Source organism: Peromyscus maniculatus, chromosome 23 (genome assembly GCF_049852395.1).
Source record: "Peromyscus maniculatus bairdii isolate BWxNUB_F1_BW_parent chromosome 23, HU_Pman_BW_mat_3.1, whole genome shotgun sequence".
Classification (NCBI taxonomy): Eukaryota; Metazoa; Chordata; class Mammalia; order Rodentia; family Cricetidae; genus Peromyscus; species Peromyscus maniculatus.
Window position 1 is genome coordinate 35,311,243 of NC_134874.1, and position 20,304 is coordinate 35,331,546.

General features: G+C 38.8%; 1 protein-coding gene across 1 annotated transcript in view; it reads right to left on the reverse strand.

Annotated features, from left to right (window-relative positions):
- LOC143270604 (vomeronasal type-2 receptor 26-like) overlaps nt 1–19,452 on the reverse strand; it is a 40,573-nt gene extending 21,121 nt beyond the window's left edge. Inside the window, exons 1-4 of the mRNA XM_076561128.1 lie at nt 19,229–19,452; nt 8,721–9,012; nt 6,634–7,446; nt 4,224–4,451 (exon numbers count right to left, since the gene is read on the reverse strand). Of these exons, the coding sequence (XP_076417243.1) occupies nt 4,224–4,451; nt 6,634–7,446; nt 8,721–9,012; nt 19,229–19,446 (1,551 nt within the window). The 5' untranslated portion in view covers nt 19,447–19,452. The remainder of the gene's footprint in view (nt 1–4,223; nt 4,452–6,633; nt 7,447–8,720; nt 9,013–19,228) is intronic.
- Between the last annotated feature and the right edge of the window lie 852 nt (nt 19,453–20,304).

The following is a 20,304-nucleotide window of genomic DNA, read 5'->3' on the forward strand; positions in this document are numbered from 1 at the left end:
CAACATACAGAAAACTGCAAATAGATCCATATCTGTCACCTTGCATAAAATTCAATTCCAAATGGATCAATGCCCTCAACACAAATCCAGTTACACTGAACTTGATAGAAGAAAAAGTAGGAAGTAGTTGTAGTTGAAAGTTTTCCTGTGTCCTGGCTAGCCGGCTATAGGGACAAATCTCTCCCACTTGTGTCCCCCAGGTAAATACACAGAGGCTTATATTAATTATAACTGCTTATAAAAGCTCAGGCTTATTACTGACTAGCTCTTACATTTAAATTAACCCATAATTCTTATTTATGTTTAATCATGTGGCTTGTACCTTTTCTCAGTTCTGCCTGGTCATCTTGCTTCCTAAATTTCTGGCTAGCAACTCCTGACTCAGCCTTTGCTCTTCCCAGAATTCTCCTCATCTACTCACTCTGCCTATACTTTCTGCCTGGCTACTGGCCAATCAGCATTTTATTAAATGAGTGTACAAGGGCATTATCCCACAACAAGTTGTCTTGAAGGCATTGAAATGGGAGACCACTTCCTAAATATAATACCAGTAGCACAGACACTGAGAGCAACAATTAATAAATAGGACCACCTGAAACTGAAATGCTTTTGTAGGACAAAGGACAAGGTCATTAAGACAAAACAACAGCCTACAGAATGTGAAAAGATCTTCACCAGACCCACATCTGACAGAGGTCTGATATCCAAAATATATAAAGAATTCAAGAAATTAGACATCAAAATACCAAACAATCCAATTAAAAATGGACTACAGAGCTAAACAAAGAATTCTCAACAGAAGTATCTCAAGTGGCTAAAAGACATTTAAGAAATTGCTCAACATCCTTAGGTATCAGGGAAATGCAAATAAAAACAACTCTGAGATACCATCTTACACCTGTCAGAGTGGCTATGATCAAAAACACTGATAATAGCTTATGTTGGAGAGGATATGGAGGAAAGGGAACACTCCTCCACTGTTGGTGGGAATGCAAACTTATACAACTACTGTGGAAATCAGTATGGCAGTTTCTCAGAAAATTGGGAATCAATCTATCTCAAGACCCAGCTATACCTCTCTTGGGCATGTACCCAAGGAATTTCAGTCATACCACAAGGACACATGCTCAACTATGTTCATAGCAGCATTATTCATAATAGCCAGAACCTGGAAACAACCTAGATGCCCCTCAGCTGAAGAATGGATAAGTAAGGTGGCTCATATACACAATAGAGTACTACTCAGCAGTAAAAAATCAATGACAACATGAAATTTGCAGGCAAATGGATATAACTAGAAAATAACACCCTGAGTGAGATAACCCAGACTTAGAAGGGCAAACCTGATATGTACTTGCTCATAAGTGCACACTAGATGTAAAGCAAAGGATAACCAAATTACAACTCACAGCTCCAAAGAAGCTAGCTAATAAGGAGGACCCAAAGAAGAATGAATGGATCACCCTGTGAAGGAGAAAGAGATGAGATCTCCATGAACAAACTTGCAGTGGGGGGGGCTTTGTCTAATAACTAATGAATACTAGTGCAGAGATTCAAAGCCAAGCACCAGGCCAGGCTCTAGGAGTCCAGTTGATGAGAGAAAAGAGGGATTCTATGAGCAAGAGGCATCAAGATCACAATGGGGAAACCTACAGAGACAACCATGCAACCTAGTGAGAACTCAGGAACTGTGGACTAATAGCTGTGGAGCCCCCCTGGACCACACGAGGCCTTCTGCATAGGAGAGATAGTTGAATAGGTTGAACTGATAAGGGGACCCCTGGCAGTGGGATCAGGATCCATCCCTGGTGCATGATCAGGCCTTTTGGAGCCCAGTGCCTATGGTGGGACACCTTACACAACCTTGGTGTAGGGGGAGGGCTTTGGACCTGTCTCTACTGAATGTGCCAGGCTCTTCTGACTCCCCATTCGAGGGCTTGCCTTGGAGGAGGCAGGAATGGGGGGTGGGGTGGGTTGGGAGGGAAGGCTGTGGGGCGAGAGGAGGGAGGAGAGGGGGATCTGTGGTTGGTACATAAATTGAATAGAAAATTTCTCAATAATAAAAAAAGACGAAAAAAGAAATTAAAAATGTATTTATATTAAAAAACAACTATATTCCTAACAAAATTTTAATATTAATAGTTTTGGAAACTGTATGTGCAAGAATATATTTCTGTCCTTCCCTTAGACATGCTTCTTGCCATGATTTGAAGTCAGTGTCTGTTTCATAAATATCTACATATTAATAGGTACATGGGGCTGGAGAACCAGCTCAGTGGTTCAGAGTACAGGCTGCTCTCACAGAGAAACCTGAGTTCAGCTCCCAGTATACAAATCAGGCAGCTCACAAACATCAGTTATAATGAGAAATTGCATAAACTTTGGTAATTTATTTCCTCTTTGTAAAACCTGTGGGCATGTTTGAGTATGAGTTGTCTTAATTTGAGGAAAAATTAATCATCAGCATGCATATATATATAAGGAAATATGTATATATTTATACACATGATTGTGTGCATATATGTGAATATTCACAGAAACATAGACTCACATATACAGTCATGTACGCTGATTTATTCATTCACTGCAGCATAAATGAACACACCCAAATTGAATTTCAATTTAAACTAATTCTATCTACCAGCATTATCCATCAATATGTGTGTGCTTATGTGTATATGTATATGTACCTGAACATGTATATGCATATCTATACATATATCAAAGTAAAATCAAAAGACTGATTTATTTCTAAATTGAAGATATCAAACAAAACTAAGGAGATGGCTCAGTACTTAATGTACTTGCAATATAAGCATGAGGTCCTGAATTTGATCATGCAAAGGGGAAATATAGAAAAGTTGTTGCGGGCCGCAGGAATATATCATAAGAACTCAGCTGGTTATGGCAAAGTCACTACCTGGAGGGATCATGGAATTCCTCCAGAGGAAGCCAAATCCCAAGGAGTTTTTGGTGTTACTTGGCTTGTTATATATCAGCTGTCTTCTGTTATGAAAATCATTTGTGCCTTCATAGCTTTCCCAATTGACTTTTCCCCAAGAAGGACTAACAGTGTAGACTGAGCACTCTCTGGACATACACATTCTGGGTAATTTGGAGAACAGCCTCAGGGAAAGGCTTTCTCTGGAATCAGATTATCTCCCTTGGCCACTTTCAAGGACTACAGGAAACACCACCCAGGTGGGCGCCCATTGTTAGTCCCAGGTGGACTAACAATGATAACAGCCCACATGCAAGTCTCCTGACTTACGGTAAATTTCACAAGGAAACACCGCCTAGGAGAGGTGGACGTTAAGTAATAGCTTTACACAATTTAGCTCGGACCCTCCCTTTTATATACCGGGACTTCCAGGGCACAGGGAGAGAAGAGAAAAGAGAATGGAAGAACTAGATGGGTAAGAACTTGAGAGGAACGAACTGAGATGGGGAAGAACTAGATTGAAGGGCTAAAAGAGAGGACTAGAGGAACGAGATGGAAGATGAGGAAGAGCCAGATGGGGAAGAACAAGATGAGAAGAGCCAGATGAGAGAGAAGGAGACGAGAGAGGAGCTGATAGGGGAAAGAACTAGATAGATGAGAACCTAGAAGGGACAGAACTAGATGAAGGAATTAAGATAGAACCTAGAGGGGACAGTAGGTAAATATAGAGAGAAATTAGGCAAGAAAGGAGCTAGACATGAGAACAGAACTGAAGCTGTGTATAAAGGATGTTATGCCAGTGGAATTAAAGCAAGTGGACTATAGAACTCTGTGTGCTGAGATTATATTTCCTGATAATAGTCCTCGCCGTTAGTAGTTCTCTCTCCTGAGCCCCTGGGATGTATAATATTAAGGCTGGTCCCTCTAATATTATACAAGAAAAAGTGAGGTGGAGAACTGTGTTCCTGTATTCCCAATATGGCTTTCATGGAGACAGGGTATCACTGTCCAGTTGAGTACAGCTAAATCAGAAAGCAAGGGGTTCAGAAAGAGACTATGTTTAAAATAGAATGAAGAAAAGCTGAGGAAGGTAACCAGTGCTGACTGTGGCCTCAACGAGCACAGGCAGTGACATGCATGAGAATTCATACACAACCTCACAACAGGAGCTAAGAAATTAGAATATAAAAATAATTTAAAATTTCAAAGAGACATCACAATCAGTTCTCATAAATCTTTCCAGGTATTTGTCTACATATTAAATATTGAAATTCAGCCAGACCTGATTGAAGTTGCTTGGCCATTTGATCATAACTTCATTGATGAACAAGCCTTGATCTCGTGGACTCCTGGAGACAAACTCTCCTACTTTAACTAGAAATGAATAATGATTTGTATGTCCCTTAAAATTTTGTATATCATACTTTTCCACATGATTCTTGTTCTCATCAAAGCATATTTGGTCTCCAGCAGCATTTGTAAATTGAATTTTTCTCAGAAAAGGATGAAGCTGGAGAGAGACATCAATTGGGTATGAGTAGTGCATACAAATCTCTCACTTGTGGTCCCTAAGAGCAATCCTCTTTCTCTCTCCCCACTCTGGCTTTCTTTTTGAAGAGGCTTCATGTGAGCAATTGTCTCCCCCACTTGTTCCATTGAGATGAACTTTTCTCCCTATGAAATTAATGTAGAAGTAGCTGAACACAAAGAAAAATGTTGTCTAAGGAGTGGAACATAGTGCAGGGTGGACCATGTTTTAGTGGGAACAAGGCCCTGTGTCTCTCCCCAGCAAGAGAAAAATGTCTCTAATTAGAAAATATAGATTATTTCTGAGTGAATCTGGAGCAAAATGGAAGCAACACTATGTCTATTGGTTTATAAGTGTTATAAACCAACATGGTGTGCCTTCTTTATGGCACACCATGAACCTATGTGTGTATGGTTAGGTAGGTAGATAGGTATACATATAGATATAGTGTCTGGACTTGATAATATTAGCAGGGGTTCATGCAAAATTCCAAACTCTTGAAAATATATATTAATATGCAGAAATTTTGTATGCCATTTGTACTTCAGGAAATTGGAAATAGACTCACTGCCTGCCTCCAATCCTTAATTCAGTTTGGGTCACAACTTTTGTCTTTCAACTTTGATAAGAACAATATTGGAGTCAAAATTAAAATCTAAATGTTCTGTGATTAAGCTAGATTTTTAAAAAGATTACTTTTATTTTTATATTAATTTATTTTGTGTATGAATTTCCTTCCTGGACATATGTATGTGCACTACACATGTTCCTGGTGCCCGTTAAGACCAGAAGAGGGTGCTGGATTGAGTGGAAGTGGACTTGGAGACATTTGTAAGCTGCTATGTAGACACTAGGAATTGAACCTGCATCTTGTCAAGAGCAGCAGTTACATCTGACTTCACAGTCCTCTCTGGTCCCTAGATTTGTATTATTTTTAATTATGTGTATTGCCTATGTGTATGCATGTATATTCCCAAACTGTATTCCTGATATCGGCAGAGAGCAGAAGAGAGTGTCACATTCCTAATACCTGGAGTTACAGACAACTGTGAGCTGCCATGCTAACAACCAAACAGAGGTCCTCTGACTGAGCATCAAGTGCCCCAAATGCTGAGCCATCCCTCCAGCTTGATTTCATTACTTATTTAAATTAATACAATGGGTTAATTTTTCACATTCTGAGATTCATTATTGTATTAACTAATTAACAACTCATTTCATAAAGAACTGTTTTTTTTAGATATTCAGTTATCTGTACAAGAGACACACTAACTTACCTAATATCACATCTCTGGATGTCATGTTCACAAACAGTGTCAATGTCTATGTTAAATATTATTATTATCCATAATACTAAAAGCTACATAGTACACTAAACCTTCAGAGTTCATTTTCTATTTATCTACTTTAGACTGAATTAAAATGAAATAAAAATGAAGTTTGTTCAACAAACTTCTTGATGATCACCTATTTGAAGGGGAACATCAAGGCTCATAGGTATAATTGAGTCCTAAGTTTATATCAGGATGGTTTAAGCCCAAACATACCCACTTGTAACTATAAAAAGGTGATATGGCCTAGCCTCATGAGCACCATCTGTATTATAATATTTAATGATAGAGGCATGGTCTTTGATTTCTCCTCAATTTTATCTTATTTAAGAGTAAATAGTCTGTAAAAAGCAAATTTTTTCTCAGTTACTTTTGAGGTTATGGCAGGCTATTTTTATTTTCCATAAAAGTTTCTCCCCATAGTCTTGGGTGGTTAAATATATATTATATTTTATGTGAAATAGCTGCTGTTAGATATGGTGACTATGTCTCTATCTGATGGCATCAGATATATTCCATGAAATTGTGTAAATTTTTATTATTGAACTTGCTAATTTTGACAATCATTGATTTTTGGATATTTTAACAGAATTTCATTTCATAAAAGGAAAACATTTCTTAAAATATACACAAATTTCATGTCTTGAAATCAAAGCTACAGTAGCCCAAATTGTGCACCATAATTACAGACACATACACACCCACTGTGAAAAAACTCTTTCCATTTTGCCTTTTATTTTTACTATAAGATGAAAACGTGTTCTACATTTGACTTTAGTGACTCAAGTGCTAATAAGTTCCAAGTGCTTCCCTTGCTTTTGAGATTGGCTTACCTGCCAGGGTAGAAGCCTGTCGTGGTTTGTGTTTTCATGAGATCCCATTCCTGTTGTCCTCAAAAGCATTTTATGGAGGGTGTGGGCCACTGCATACACTGCATTCCATATGGAAAAGCTAGGCTCAGAAGTGATCATCACATTTATTTCCTGCTTTGTCTTTAGGGATGTATTCAGTGGGCAGGGTTTATGATTTCCACATAGCAGAGGAGGAGGTGAGCAATAAAAATTGTCAATCCAGAATTTATGGAAATAAAGATCTCCTGGGTACCGGGAGGGTGTAAGTGCCTCTAGAAAGGGCTTGAAGCCAGGGATATCTCTCTTCTTTGAAAATGAGAAGCTTCCTTCAAAAAAGTTCATAAAATCATTTTTTTCATAGAATTCAGACTCTAAGTAAACTAAGTGGGACTTTGCCATGATCCACACCTTCCTTTTGGCGTTCATGATTTCATTTACAACGCAGAAAAATACTAAGTCATCTAAATCACCATAGAATACATGCACATTTACTTGTGTATGTTGGATCAAATATACCAACCCAACATTAGATGTTAACTGAAACTTCCAATTAGCCTGGAGTTTTTCTGTAAAAGCCACACAGATATCTTCTGATACCATCTCTGCTTTCAGGTCAGAGAGGAACTCCTTTCCTTTCAGATCATCGGACACGATGAGTCCTACCCACTTCCAGCCAAAGTGCAGCAGTAGAGAGGTCACCCCTTGGGCTAGAGCTGTGTCTTTAGGAGACATCTGGTAAAGGGATGGGAATGTATCTCTGTCACTTAGCATAGAATCAAAAGTTCCATATGTGACCTGTAGAAGCAAACAGAAAAAAAGGGGATTCTGAGTTTCTAGGTATTTGGATTCCTCACCCTTAGAGAGAAAGTGAGTTCATTATTCGCATAAGGGGATCAGGAAACTGAATGTTGGTAAGGAGACTGTCTTCTGTAATATTAGCTTCTCTCTCTCTCATTGTATGATGGAATATGGTCTTTGTCAAGTACTATGGGCTCCAAAGTTATTAAGAACTCTGAAGCAAGTGAGTGAACAATATTCTGTTCATGTTAGATTTTAAAGGCACCATGGATTTCTCTTGTTCCAATAACAATGGAACAGAGTATGGGGTGTAGAGATAGACTGCAGAAGCATTACCAAGTGCTTTACTCGGACCACAGGACATCACCTTCCCTAGAACCTCTGCCTTCAGGAATGTAAATAACACATTTTTCACAGATTTCGCTCCTGTGTTAGAAAAGAGCAAATCATGAATATCTGGGGGAACTTCACCAAGCACTGTTGCATCATACTTCCCAAATGATAGGTTTGACAAAGTCATTACCAAGAAACTAATTTAAAATGCAAAACTATGAGATAGATGGAAATTCCTGTGTATATAATTTTTTCTTACTTTAGGATACATTAAATGTATAAATTGTTTCACTGAGTGATAATAATCAGTTTTACACTGTCTGATTTTATAATTTTGATTATCCATGAGTTAGCACTCACCAAATATTTTCTCTACTTGCAGTGATGCCTACTGATGGTTGCTTTGCTTCAGTAGTGCCTGGCAAGAACTAATTGTCGGGATGTATCGACATGGATGTTCTTGGTGAGTGGTACTCTGAGATCTACTTTCCAGAATATAAAATTAAACTCCTTGGAACATTTTCATTTGTTATGGCACAAGGATTGTCCCAGATTTGTTTACATGTCCTGAACTTACTATTTCTCTGTCAGTCATCGAACACAGGGTTAACTTATAGTTATATGTTTATACCCCAGCTTGGGCAGTTAGTTATCTGGGTTGTATGTTTTACTTATGAACAGCACTCAGCTATGAGCTGCCAAGTACATCTTGCCAATGACTGGAGATAGAATCATGAATATTACTAAGTGATCTTCTTAGAAATCCACAGTATTTACTGCTCATGTTTTTCATCACACTCCACTGTTGATCATAGCAGGATCCATGTAATTCTTTCACTTACATTTGAAATCACCAGCAGGAAGCATAGACAACTTCTCCATTTTCTTTTGGTCAGATTCCCTATGTGATTGTGAACACCAAAACTTTGCCAACTTACTTGTGGAACTTTGTAGAGCTCTAAAAGTGTTCCAATTGCAGCAGAAAATTCAGGCCTGGTTCCCGCAATGATTCCAAGAGCATTGTGTTGAGTTTTGCATTTGTAGTTAGGGATAAACTCACTCCTTCCAGACAGCCACATCAGAGGGCCCTCCAAGATTCTCCGGTGGGAGTTAAAGGCATTGTAGAGGTGGAAACCCAAGGTCACATTGGGTAGCAGGTTGGCATCCTTATTAATCTCCTCCATGGCAAAGTAGAAGGTCAGCAAATATTGATAGTTTTTCCATCTCTCTCTAAACAGGAGGGGCAGAATGTTGTACACAGTCAGGCCACTATTCTCAGTAATTCCTTAGCAAATTCAGGAAATTAGAGGTCATTAAGTCCTGACTTCTTTCCTGACACATAAAGCTTGTGTGAATGAGCCCCTGACAGCTCAGAAACATCATGAGACTCATGAAGTCTCAGTACTTGGTTTCTTGTAGAGCATAGTGTGGATTTAGTGTCACTTGTCTGTGTCCTATGGCTGCTGAGTACATGGTGCTTATGATGTTTCTATTCATGGAAGCATTGGGCAAGGGAAGAGTCATTAATGTTTTCTCTAGGATTGTGAATAAGAGCTTCATATCTTTTTATTTTGTAATGATTTGATTTCATACTCATTATTGAAAAGTATAATAATTTTGTTTGCATGCACACCTAGTGTTAAAGTGTTTCTTATGGAGATAGACAAAGAGCTAGGCATTAGGCATTCTGCCTCCTCTTGTAGAAAAACCTTGCTACAATTCCCAGAACCTACATGGTGGCTCAGAACCATTTGTCGATCCAGCCAGGAGCTCCTCTTCTAGCATATTTGGGCCCCAGGCACACATGTGGCATACACACATATACAATAAGGAAATCACTCAAACATCTGACATAAAAATAAATAAACCTTTTTGGAAGTGCTTCTGGGGCTTGAGAAGTGACTGAGAGGTTAAGACCACTTGCTGTTCTTGGGGAGTGCTCTAACAGGTCAAAGCAGGTACTTTTTGGGTTACAATAGTGTGCAACACCAGTTTTAAGAAGTTATGTGTTCTCCTCTGGCCTCTTCAGTCAGAATGCACAAACATGGTACACAGATAGACATGTAGGGAAAACACTCATAGACATAAAATGAAAAACAAAAATCAAAAAACTAATAAAGAAAGAAAAGAGTATTTCCGCTAATCTTGCAGATTACATGAATGAGTCAAGTCTCCTATGTAAGCCAGTGAAAGAATCGAAGTAAGTGGAAATAGAATATGAAAAGAGGAAGAGCTCCCAAATAATGAAAGCAGTGAAAAGTGCTCAGAATGAGAGGAAAGGAATCTTTGGAAGCAGGAAGTTGGGCTGAACTGTCTCACACATGTCATTTGGTTGGAGAGTGGTCCCAGGAGCTATTTTCTAAACCTGGGTTAGATGGGAACCTGGCTAGTCCCACTGGAAACAAGCAAGAGAATTCATGGGGCTCAAATTCCCTGGGTTCAGTTGAAGCAGAATCTACCTAGCGACCTGAAGACAGAAAGAGGAATGCAGTTTACAATGTGTTAATTTGACATCTATGGCTAGATGCTATGTTAAGAGAGAATCTGTTGTTCAAAACCTGGCAGTTGACAGCTATCGAGAGAGGGAGAAATTATTCTTCCCCAGGGATTATCCAATACCAAATATTCAGCAGTAAAAGTATGTGCCTGTGTATAAATGTATACATGTGTATCAATGTATGCATGTGTATAAATGAATATGTGTGCATAAGTGCATCTATGTGTACAAATGTATGCATGTGTATAAATTAATGCATGTATACAAATGTATGCATGTATATAAATGTATGTATTGTAAAAATACATAGATGTGTATAAATGTATTCACGTATAAAAATGCATATGTGTATATAAATGTATGCATGAGTATACATGCATGCAGGTTTATAAATACATACATATGTATAAATATATGCAAGTATATGCATACTATAGTATATGAATGCTTATAAAGGAATACATGTGTATAAATGCATGTATATATAAAAGAATACTTGAGTATGAATGTATGAATTTCTATAAATGCATACTTGTGTACAAAACCATAAATGTGTACAAATGTATACATGTGTACAGGTATAAGCATATGTATAAATGCATACACGTGAATATAATTGCATGCCTGTGTATAAGTACATACATATGTATAAATGCACACGTGTCCAAATTCATAGATTGTATAAATGCATACATGTGTATAATTGTATGCATGTTTATAAATGCATACATGAGAATCCCTGGAAAGAGCCGTGTCTGCAAACTGACTGAATAGAACTTCTATGATATGGAAGGTTGAAGTGTTGTAGGTCTAGAGACTCATTAACTTATTCCAGGCTAACTGTAGCACCCTGAACAGCCTTTTCTTGGACATGTCTGCAGGTGAGCTAACCTCCTATAACTAGTTAATTAAATACTTTTGAAAGCTACTAACTTATCAGACAACTGACTTCCAACAACCTAAGAGCTAAAAAAGACATTGCATAGCATCTTGGGCCTGTGGGATAAGTTTTCCCATCTTGCCTGTGACTTCCTCTCTGTTGTTTTCACTAATCTTTTGATTTACAAATTTCTTATATTTGACTACAAAAACTTCCTGAAACTGCCCCCACCTTGGAACATGTAATCTGGGGTCAGCCAAATCTGTGGTCACCAGCCATAGTCACTCAAATTTGGTTCTAGAATGAATTGTCTCTTCTTCTGTTTGATCTGAGGCCTGAGCATTTTCCTATGGCACAAAAGTAATACTCTACATGAAACAATTGGTTCAGCTGGTTATATTTGTGTACTTATGTATTTATATACATGTGCATCCTTCTTCATTAAAATGATAAAACAAAATTAATTTGAGAGAGTGGGACTGGGAGGACAGGATAGAATTGGAGGTAGAAAATCAAAGAGGAAATGATAAAATTGTATCTTAAATATTGAGGTGCTGGGGAGCAGAAAGATCAAAATATACTGTCTGAGATATTTTTATGAGCACTGTATTTAGTCTGTCACATGTCTTGAGTGATAGAAAGTAAACAACGTGTATTTTAGAGAGAAGGACTGCAGGAAAATTATCGACCGAAGGAACCAAGCAGCAGGCAAGCTATTCCAGGAAGGGCATAAGAACGAGAGCCCAGTCCTGGGCAACCACAAAACAGGCTTCTCACTAAAGAGTTATCCTGGGGTTTGAATGAAACCTTTGAGCCCATGAGGTCAGTAAAAAATACAGAATTGCAAACCTGTTGGTCATTGCAGTGAAGGCCAAGACTGTGACATCATGTTGTCAGTCTGAGAGTCACACAGCAGCCCTCTCGCCTGGTGATTAATACTGAACAGGTTTTCAAGTGTCAGCGCCTGTAATGTTCTCATGATATGGTGGCTTCCCAGTCTCAAGTCACCAAGGAGACATCCTCCAGCTAAACAGTAATCAGAGCAGTATGGCTGGGGTTGGCAACCATACTGGGGTTGGGGTTCCCAAAGAATGAGAAAATCTTGCTAGTTGTCAGAATTCACAGCTCAAAGTGGCTACATGGCTCTGATGTTCCAGTGGGAAAATGGTGCCTATGAGCACAGGCTGGTGGACATCATACTCTTATCTAATAAAGACTCAGGAACAACATAAGCCAAAAAAAAGACAAAATCCACACTGTCAGCTGACCTCCCTCCATATGTTCAGCTGGCAGTCTACAATTACTAAGGACAGGGGATTCCTTTCTGCAAGTCCTCATCTTCTTTTCTTTATTTTTATACTAGATTCAATTTTTCTCCACTCCATTTAGCAGAGTATGTATGCTTAAATTACTTGAGAATACCTTATGTGCATAGCATATGTGTTCATCAAATCTGCACCACCCCCATTACCACGTCTTCCTCCGTTACCTTTCCTGACACTTTCTCCACCCAAATTCAAGTGCATTCCCTGTAATTCCCCATAGAGTCCACTCTGCATTACCAGCATATACATTGTAGTAAGGCCTTTTGCTGCAGTATGGGGATCTTCTCGGTGTTTACACCCTAAAGAATACTGTATTTCTCGTTCCCAGAAGCTACCAAATGCCAAAGGCTCCTCAGGCAGAATGGTATTCACAATCCTCTATCCCATTAATGTGTTTGGCGTCTTTTCCTGCAGGTCCTGTGCAGTAGGTTCGTGTGTGCCATGACCATGTGATGTAAGGAATAATTTCACCCCAAATCATGCACTACTTTTGACTCTTAGAAAAGTCTTCCTGTCTTCTGACATGGTCTCTGAGCTTTGGGGAAAAAGTACATGATAAACATGCCCCATGTAGAGCTGAGCACAGTCTCTTATTATCTGGTTGGTGACCACTTACTTATAGGTCTATGTAATAACCACCAGTTATTGGAAAATGAAGCTTCTCTGAAAAGGTATGAAAGAAGTATGCATTGAACTGTCATATAAAGATAAGAACTGAAGAAGCAGGTAATATATATGTCTATTTAGCATAGTAATAATAGCAGGTCTCATTTTGGACATTTTGAACATTAATGCAAAAATACTCAATAAAATACTGACAAACTCACTCCAAGAACACAACAAAAAAATTATCCACCATGATTAAGTAGGCTACATCCCAAGATGCAAAGATGGCTCAACACATGAAAATCTGTCAATGTCACCACCTTGGACTGCTGATGATGGTGCCTGGACTGGTCTACTCTGGTGACCGGTCTAGTGAATACCCTAACTATCATCATAGAGCTTTTGTCCAGTGACTGATGGAGGCAGATGCAGAGATCCATGGCCAGGCAAGAGGCTGAGCTCAGGGAATCCAATCACTGAGAAAGAGGAGGTATTCTGCAGGCAGGGAATGTCAAGGTCATGATGGGTAGAAGTGCAGAGATGACCGGTCACAGTACTGGAGGCTCGTGAACTGTAGGCTAGTGGCTGTGTTGCCCCCACAGACCTGGACTAAGCCCCCTGTATATGGAAGATAGTTGTTTGGCTCAAACTGTTTGGGGAGCACTCAGGCAGGGGGATCAGGATTCATCTCTGGTGCATGGGCAGGCTTTTGGGAATCTGGTACCTGTGGTGTGGTGCCTTGAGCAGCTTTGGTACAGTGGGAAGGGGCTTGGACCTGCCTAGGCTCAGTGGGCTGAGCTATGCAGACTCCCCATGGGAGACCTTGATTGGGGGATATGGGGATGTGGGTGGCTTGGGAGGGTGTCCTGGGAGATGGGAAGAGGGAGGAGGTGGGATCTGTGGGTGATGTGTAGAGTAAGTAGAAATTTTTTAACAAAGAAAAATGGAAAAAAATAGATATAATATACACATTGATTTTAATGTAGCAGTTGTTCTACTAGCCAATGTTTATCTGCAGATGCTACTTTTTTTGCATTAGTTTAAAAAACTTAAAGCTATTTATAAAAAAAAAAGAAAATCTGTCAAGGTAATACACAATATAAAAAACTGAAAGAAAAAAACACATGATCATTTCATTAGATGCTGAAGAGGCCTTTGACAAAATCCAACACCTCTTCATGATAAAAGTCTTGGAAAGATCAGGAATACAAGGAACATACCTACACATAATAAAGGCAATTTACAGCAAGCCAACAGCCAACATCAAATTAAATAGAGAGAAATGCTTAGTGAATCCACTAAAATCAGGAATTGAATTTCTGTTCAATATACTACTTGAAGTTCTAGCCAGAGCAATAATACAACAAAAGAAGATCAAGGGGATACAAGAGGGAAGGAAGAAGCCAAACTTTTGCTATTTGTAGATGATATGATAGTATACATAAGTGACCCCAAAATTTCTACTAGGGAACTCCTATAGATGATAAACCTTCAGTAATGTGGCAGGATACAAGATTAACTCAAAAAAATCAGTAGCCCTCCTATATACAAATAATAAATGGGCTGAGAAAGAAATCAGAGAAAAATTGCCCTTTACAATAGCCACAAATAATATAAAATACCATGGGGTAACTCTAACTAAGCAGGTAAAAGACCTGTACAACAAGAATTTTAAGTTTCTGAAGAAAGAAATTGAAGAAGATATCAGAAAATGGAAAGATATCCCACACTCAGGGATTGGTAGGATTAACATAGATAAATTGGCAATCTTACCAAAAGCAATCTACAGGTTCAATGCAATCCTTATACAACATCTCAACTCAATTCTTCACAAACCTGGAAAGAACAATACTCAACTTCATTTGGAAAAACAAAAAACACAGGATAACTAAAAGAATCCTGTACAGCAAAGCCACCTCTGGAGGCATCACCATCCCTGAAATCAAGCTCTGCTATAGAGCTATAGTAATAAAAACATCCCCTACAATAGCCACAAATAATATAAAATACCTTGGGGTAACTCTAATTAAGCAAGTGATAGACCTGTATCACAAGAACTTCAAGTCTTTGAAGAAAGAAACTGAAGGAGATATCAGAAAATGGAAAGGTATCCCATGCTCATGGATAGGTAGGATTAACATCGTTAAAATGACAATCTTACCAAAAGCAATCTACAGATTCAGTGTAGTCTCCGTTAAATCCCAACACAATTCTTCACAGACTTGGAAAGAACAGTACTTAACTTCATATGGAAAAACAAAAAAACCTAAGACAGCTAATACAAACCTGTACAATAAAGAAACCTCTGGAAGCATCACCACCCCTGACCTCAAGCTCTACTATAGAGCTATAGTAATAAAAACAGCTTTGTATTGGCATAAAAACCAGTATGTGGACCAACAGATTCAAATTGAAGACCTGACATTGATCCACATGCCTATGAACATCTGATTTTTGACAAAGAAGCCAAAACTGTCCAATGTGGACTGTATTTATGGTTTAAGGTTTTACTTTGATGCTAAAGGATCTTCAATTAAATTTTCAATTCAAAATTTTAAGACTCAGATTGACAGGGATAAAACTGTAAAATTCTAATCTTATATAAACTATGAACTTGTTATAAATTATAGAAGATGATTAAGACCTGCAAGATAATGGTCAGTTGTAGTAGGAAAGGAACATAAGGTCAAGGAAACTGGCTCAGACCAGTAGCCAAGGCATGCACATAATATACTTCCTTAAGAGCCAACCTGGAGTCTGCCTGAGGGCCTAGCAACAGGAGCTATCAGTGTTCCTGGTCACTGTCAGAGTTCCTGATCATGCAGTCTGCCTGAGAACCTAGCAATAGTCCCTGTCTAAGTTCCTGATCATGCCCAGCCAATGAGGGATGACCACACAGACTAGGCACTGGGAGGAGGGTATATAAGGGCTTCCCTGTTATTGAATAAGGGAGTTCGTTATTTGCCTTCAATGGATTCTTAGTGTCTGTGCTGATGATGCCGAACCTTCTCACCCCCTCCACCAAGGGACCCATTAGAATCTAAGCAGCAATCAGTCACTTTATAAATGATTAAACTTTTTACTGTGCTCCAAACTGTGGTTTCGGTAATGGTGAGTATAAGTGAATGTAATTCATTTAAGAGGGGCAAGCCATAGCCTTCTATACATGCTATCAAGGACAAGCATGAAGCAAGTAACTGAAAATAAGTAAAGTTTGTTTAAAATCAGGTATAGTTAATAAATTAGATGATGTCCCTCACACTGCTCAGAGGGATCTGCTGAATATGGAATGTAGACTAACAAAAAAAGCTTCCCCTGATACACAAAAATACTAGCTTCTACAATCAGCTTCTGAGACTATTCACAAAAATGGTGGAAGAACATACTCACCTTGATCTTTCCTCAGTTGTGCTAATGTGGACAACTGGGCTCATACCTGGCACACAATTTACCCACCACCAGGTCCCCATGAAAATGTGGACACTGTTGAGTCTAATGCCCTACTCTGCCCAGCCAAGGTAGGTCAGTTTTCCCTATTTCCTCCTTCACAGAAACATCACTTAGACCACATGAGTTTGGTGTTTGAACGCAGATGCTTCCCTGTGTGGCAGCCACAGTCTTAATAGTGTCGTGTGTGACATCTAACAAGTAACAACCCTGCTCCCAAAAGAGTCATAGAGATCACCATGGAGGATTCCAGATGGATGCTTAGGCATCAGGTAAGTCTCTGTCATTTTAACTGATACAGGAGCTGTTTTGTTTATATATATTTCCTGCTCAAATTTGTCTCTCTGATTTCTGACGGTGTTGCTAATGAGTTGTTGTTTTATAAGTTTAGCAGAAGCAAGCAGACCTACCAACTCCTCCCAACAAGGCTGCAGCTCCATGGTCAGTTCATATAATATGTGAAAATTACGTCCTATTTATTTTTAAAATGATAGGTCATCTGCTGAAGAAATGCAGACACACAGACAGGGTTATCCTGCTGAAGGCTTCACACTAAAAAAGATACCCTCACAAACTAGGTTTAAATGAAAACCAAACTGAAGCTATCATGCTATTATTCAGCAATAAAAATACATTTTACTATTCATTTATTAAAGGAACTTGCTTTTCAATCATTCTTCCCCTTAATGAGCCATATATGTCTTCTGGTAAATGATTGGGTAGAAAAAAAGGATTAAAGTTGATGTAAGTTCGAGGGTCATAGGAAGGGATATATTATGTACACACAAGTTGCAAAGGTCTGAGGAAGTGACTCAAGGTATGTGAAAATAAGACTTAAAGATGTCTAAGTTTCAGAGTTTTATGACAGTAGTATGTGGAGTTCTGATAAGCTAGTAATCTAGCCTTGGTAAAGCACTGGCTACTATTATTATAGTCACAGGCCAAAATTTTTAATTTCCTTTCATTGCTTACTAAACATAGACTTAAAAGTGCTACTGACTGTGCTGAAAATATCCATGTGATGTGTGTGTGTGTGTGTGTGTGTGTGTGTGTGTGTGTGTGTGTGTGTGTGTGTATGCCTGTATGTAAAACTTGCCAGAAGAAAAAGTATTCATGTTTGTAACTGAGAACCATCCTTTGGGTCCCCAAGTATTTTACTAAGTCTATAAAGTATAAGTCTATCCCAGCTGTATACAAACACGGGTTATGTTCATTTATACAATGAGGATTTAAGCACAAATTAGAGACAGTGTTTTGCTAATATATCTAAAACTTTTATCTCTCTGAGTAAACTTAAAAAATTAATGGAAGATTCAGGCAGTCATGACTTGGATCCACCTATGACAGATTAAACAGACTCCCAAAAAGAGCTCCTGTCAATAAACAGTTCTAGCTTTCCTCTCTACTGCCTATCCCTGAGGATGGACTCTCTCCTTCTCCTGGTCTTGGGACTCCCTCCAACTCCTGCTGTAGCAGAATACTGAACTACAGTCTTTCCATCCTGTAAAAGCATTCCTAAGAGAACTTTAAGTGCTAAATGAATTAGGCATGTATGTTGGCATTTTTTTTCACATACTCCATAATACCACAACTACCAGGACTACAGGCCAGGAAGACTGTTTCCTGCTCACAGAGCAGTGCATAGATTGTACCTTCAAGAAGATACTTCTCAGTAGTGGACAATCTTAATCTAGAATTGATGTTCAAATGAACAAAGGTACTGACGATAGCAACAACTGAAAAAAAAATAGGAAATATGAAAAAGAAAGGCCAAATAACTCCTCCACAATATCATAAAAAACCAACAAACAAACTCAAAGACACTGAGAGAGAGCAAGTGCCAGATGAGTAGTTCAAAGGGCAAAAAGATGAATGACCTAAAAGATAGAAACAAGCAAGTGAAACTAACAGGGCATTGAGACAAGATGCAACACTATAGAGGAGAACAAAGGCTGAGGGACAAGTACAACAGCAATTAAATACATATCAAAGACACAGTACCAAGAAAGACAAATCCTAAATGGAAACTGAGATTCTTCCAGGGGAGAGAACAGATAGAAATGTTGGAAATGGAAAACAAAAAAACCTCCAATAAAAACACAGGGGAAAGTGACCACAACAGAACTGACTAAGCAGAAGACAGAATATGAAGAATGAAGGATGTGATTTCAGAACACTGCATTAAAATATCAATAAGGAATTAATAAGTAATAAACAGGACCACAGTGTCCAAAATCAGAGATAATTTAAAGAGACTAATGCAAGAACCTGTGGGATAGGAGATGCCAAGATATGTACTAAAGACATGGGTATTTAGCAGAAAATCTCCAGGTCTGTAGAAAGAAAGAGACATTCCAACAGGGGTCATTTAGATTCTCAAATATATGTGAACAGGGTGGAGCCTCTCCTTGTCATATTAAAGTCAATGTGTGAAAATAATATAGGACTGTCCATGGACTAACAGAATTGACAGACATAAAAGTTCTTTTTCCTCTTTGATCTCTACCTGACTGAAAAGTAAATGAGGAAATCAAAGGTCTGTAAGATGCATAATAAAGGAGGAAAGTTTGCAAATGAGTTTCACATTTCTGTGTATACAGTTCATTATACTCAAAGGAATTAAATGTGCACAGAGGAGCACGCACTGTCATATAGCCAAAGTACCCTTAGCACAGTCACACAAATACTTACGCAAAATTATCAAATGTATCCGGTTGGATCCCAAAAAACATATGGTTTTTGTTGAATCCTTCTATTGTGATGTAAATGGGGACAAATGCACCTAGGATCATGTCAGCTTTCATGTAGGTGCTGGGCTTCCAGTAATCAAAGCATCTCAGGTGACTCATTTCCCCTAATGTAAACAAAGACTGGAGGAGTAGGAAGAGACAAAGCAAAGGAAGGGACATGTCAGGGTCTGCACCACACAGAGACAATGCCCTGCAACTAGACTGAGCTGTGGAGGAGATGATTGGCTTAGGTCATAGAACAGGCTCAGACCTCGACAGTATCAGAGGAGACTCTGTATGCTGCAGCTGTTCCTGATGTTGCATCAGGCTCTCAGGCTGCACATAGTCTATGGTTCTCATGAAAGACAAGGGCACAGACAGAAGCAAAGTCCAGACAACTGAGGGTAAGACAGAGTGCTGAACTTCTCCTCTAACTGTAACTAGAGTGGCCCTGAATGTACTGGCTTTTCTTGCTTCTATTCCCCTCTCACACATGTGCTCTGGGGATCTTAGTCCTAGGGCTCTGCACCTGCATCCTCTATGCTGGTGGAAAACATGTTTGTTTTTTTCTTTCTTCCCCCACCTCTATGATTTCATAATGGTCCACAGTGACTTCTCAAGAGCACCATAGCCTGAGACAGAATTGTGGGTCATCAATCCAGATTGTTTGATTTAGACTGCTGTTTTCGAAGACACAGATAAAAATTATAAACACTGAGAAAAAGCCATAGCTGGATGCCACAAAGCATGCACTTGTAATATTCCATACAATGATTTCACAACAGGATGAAGTGGTGATGTCAGTTTCTAGTACTGCCTTTCAGAAGTACAGTGAACTTGTATGTATCTTGACTCCCTGGTCTGTTCTCTCCTCCTTGTAGAAATAATTATGAAGAGAAAGAAGGAGTAAGGATGTCCAGAAAAGGACAGAAGATCATTTCCCACCTCAAATATTCAAAATATTAAGGTTCCAAAACAGTAATCTGTGTTCTGTTATTAGTGCACTCTGGTACCTCCTTTTCCTTCTACATTTTGTAA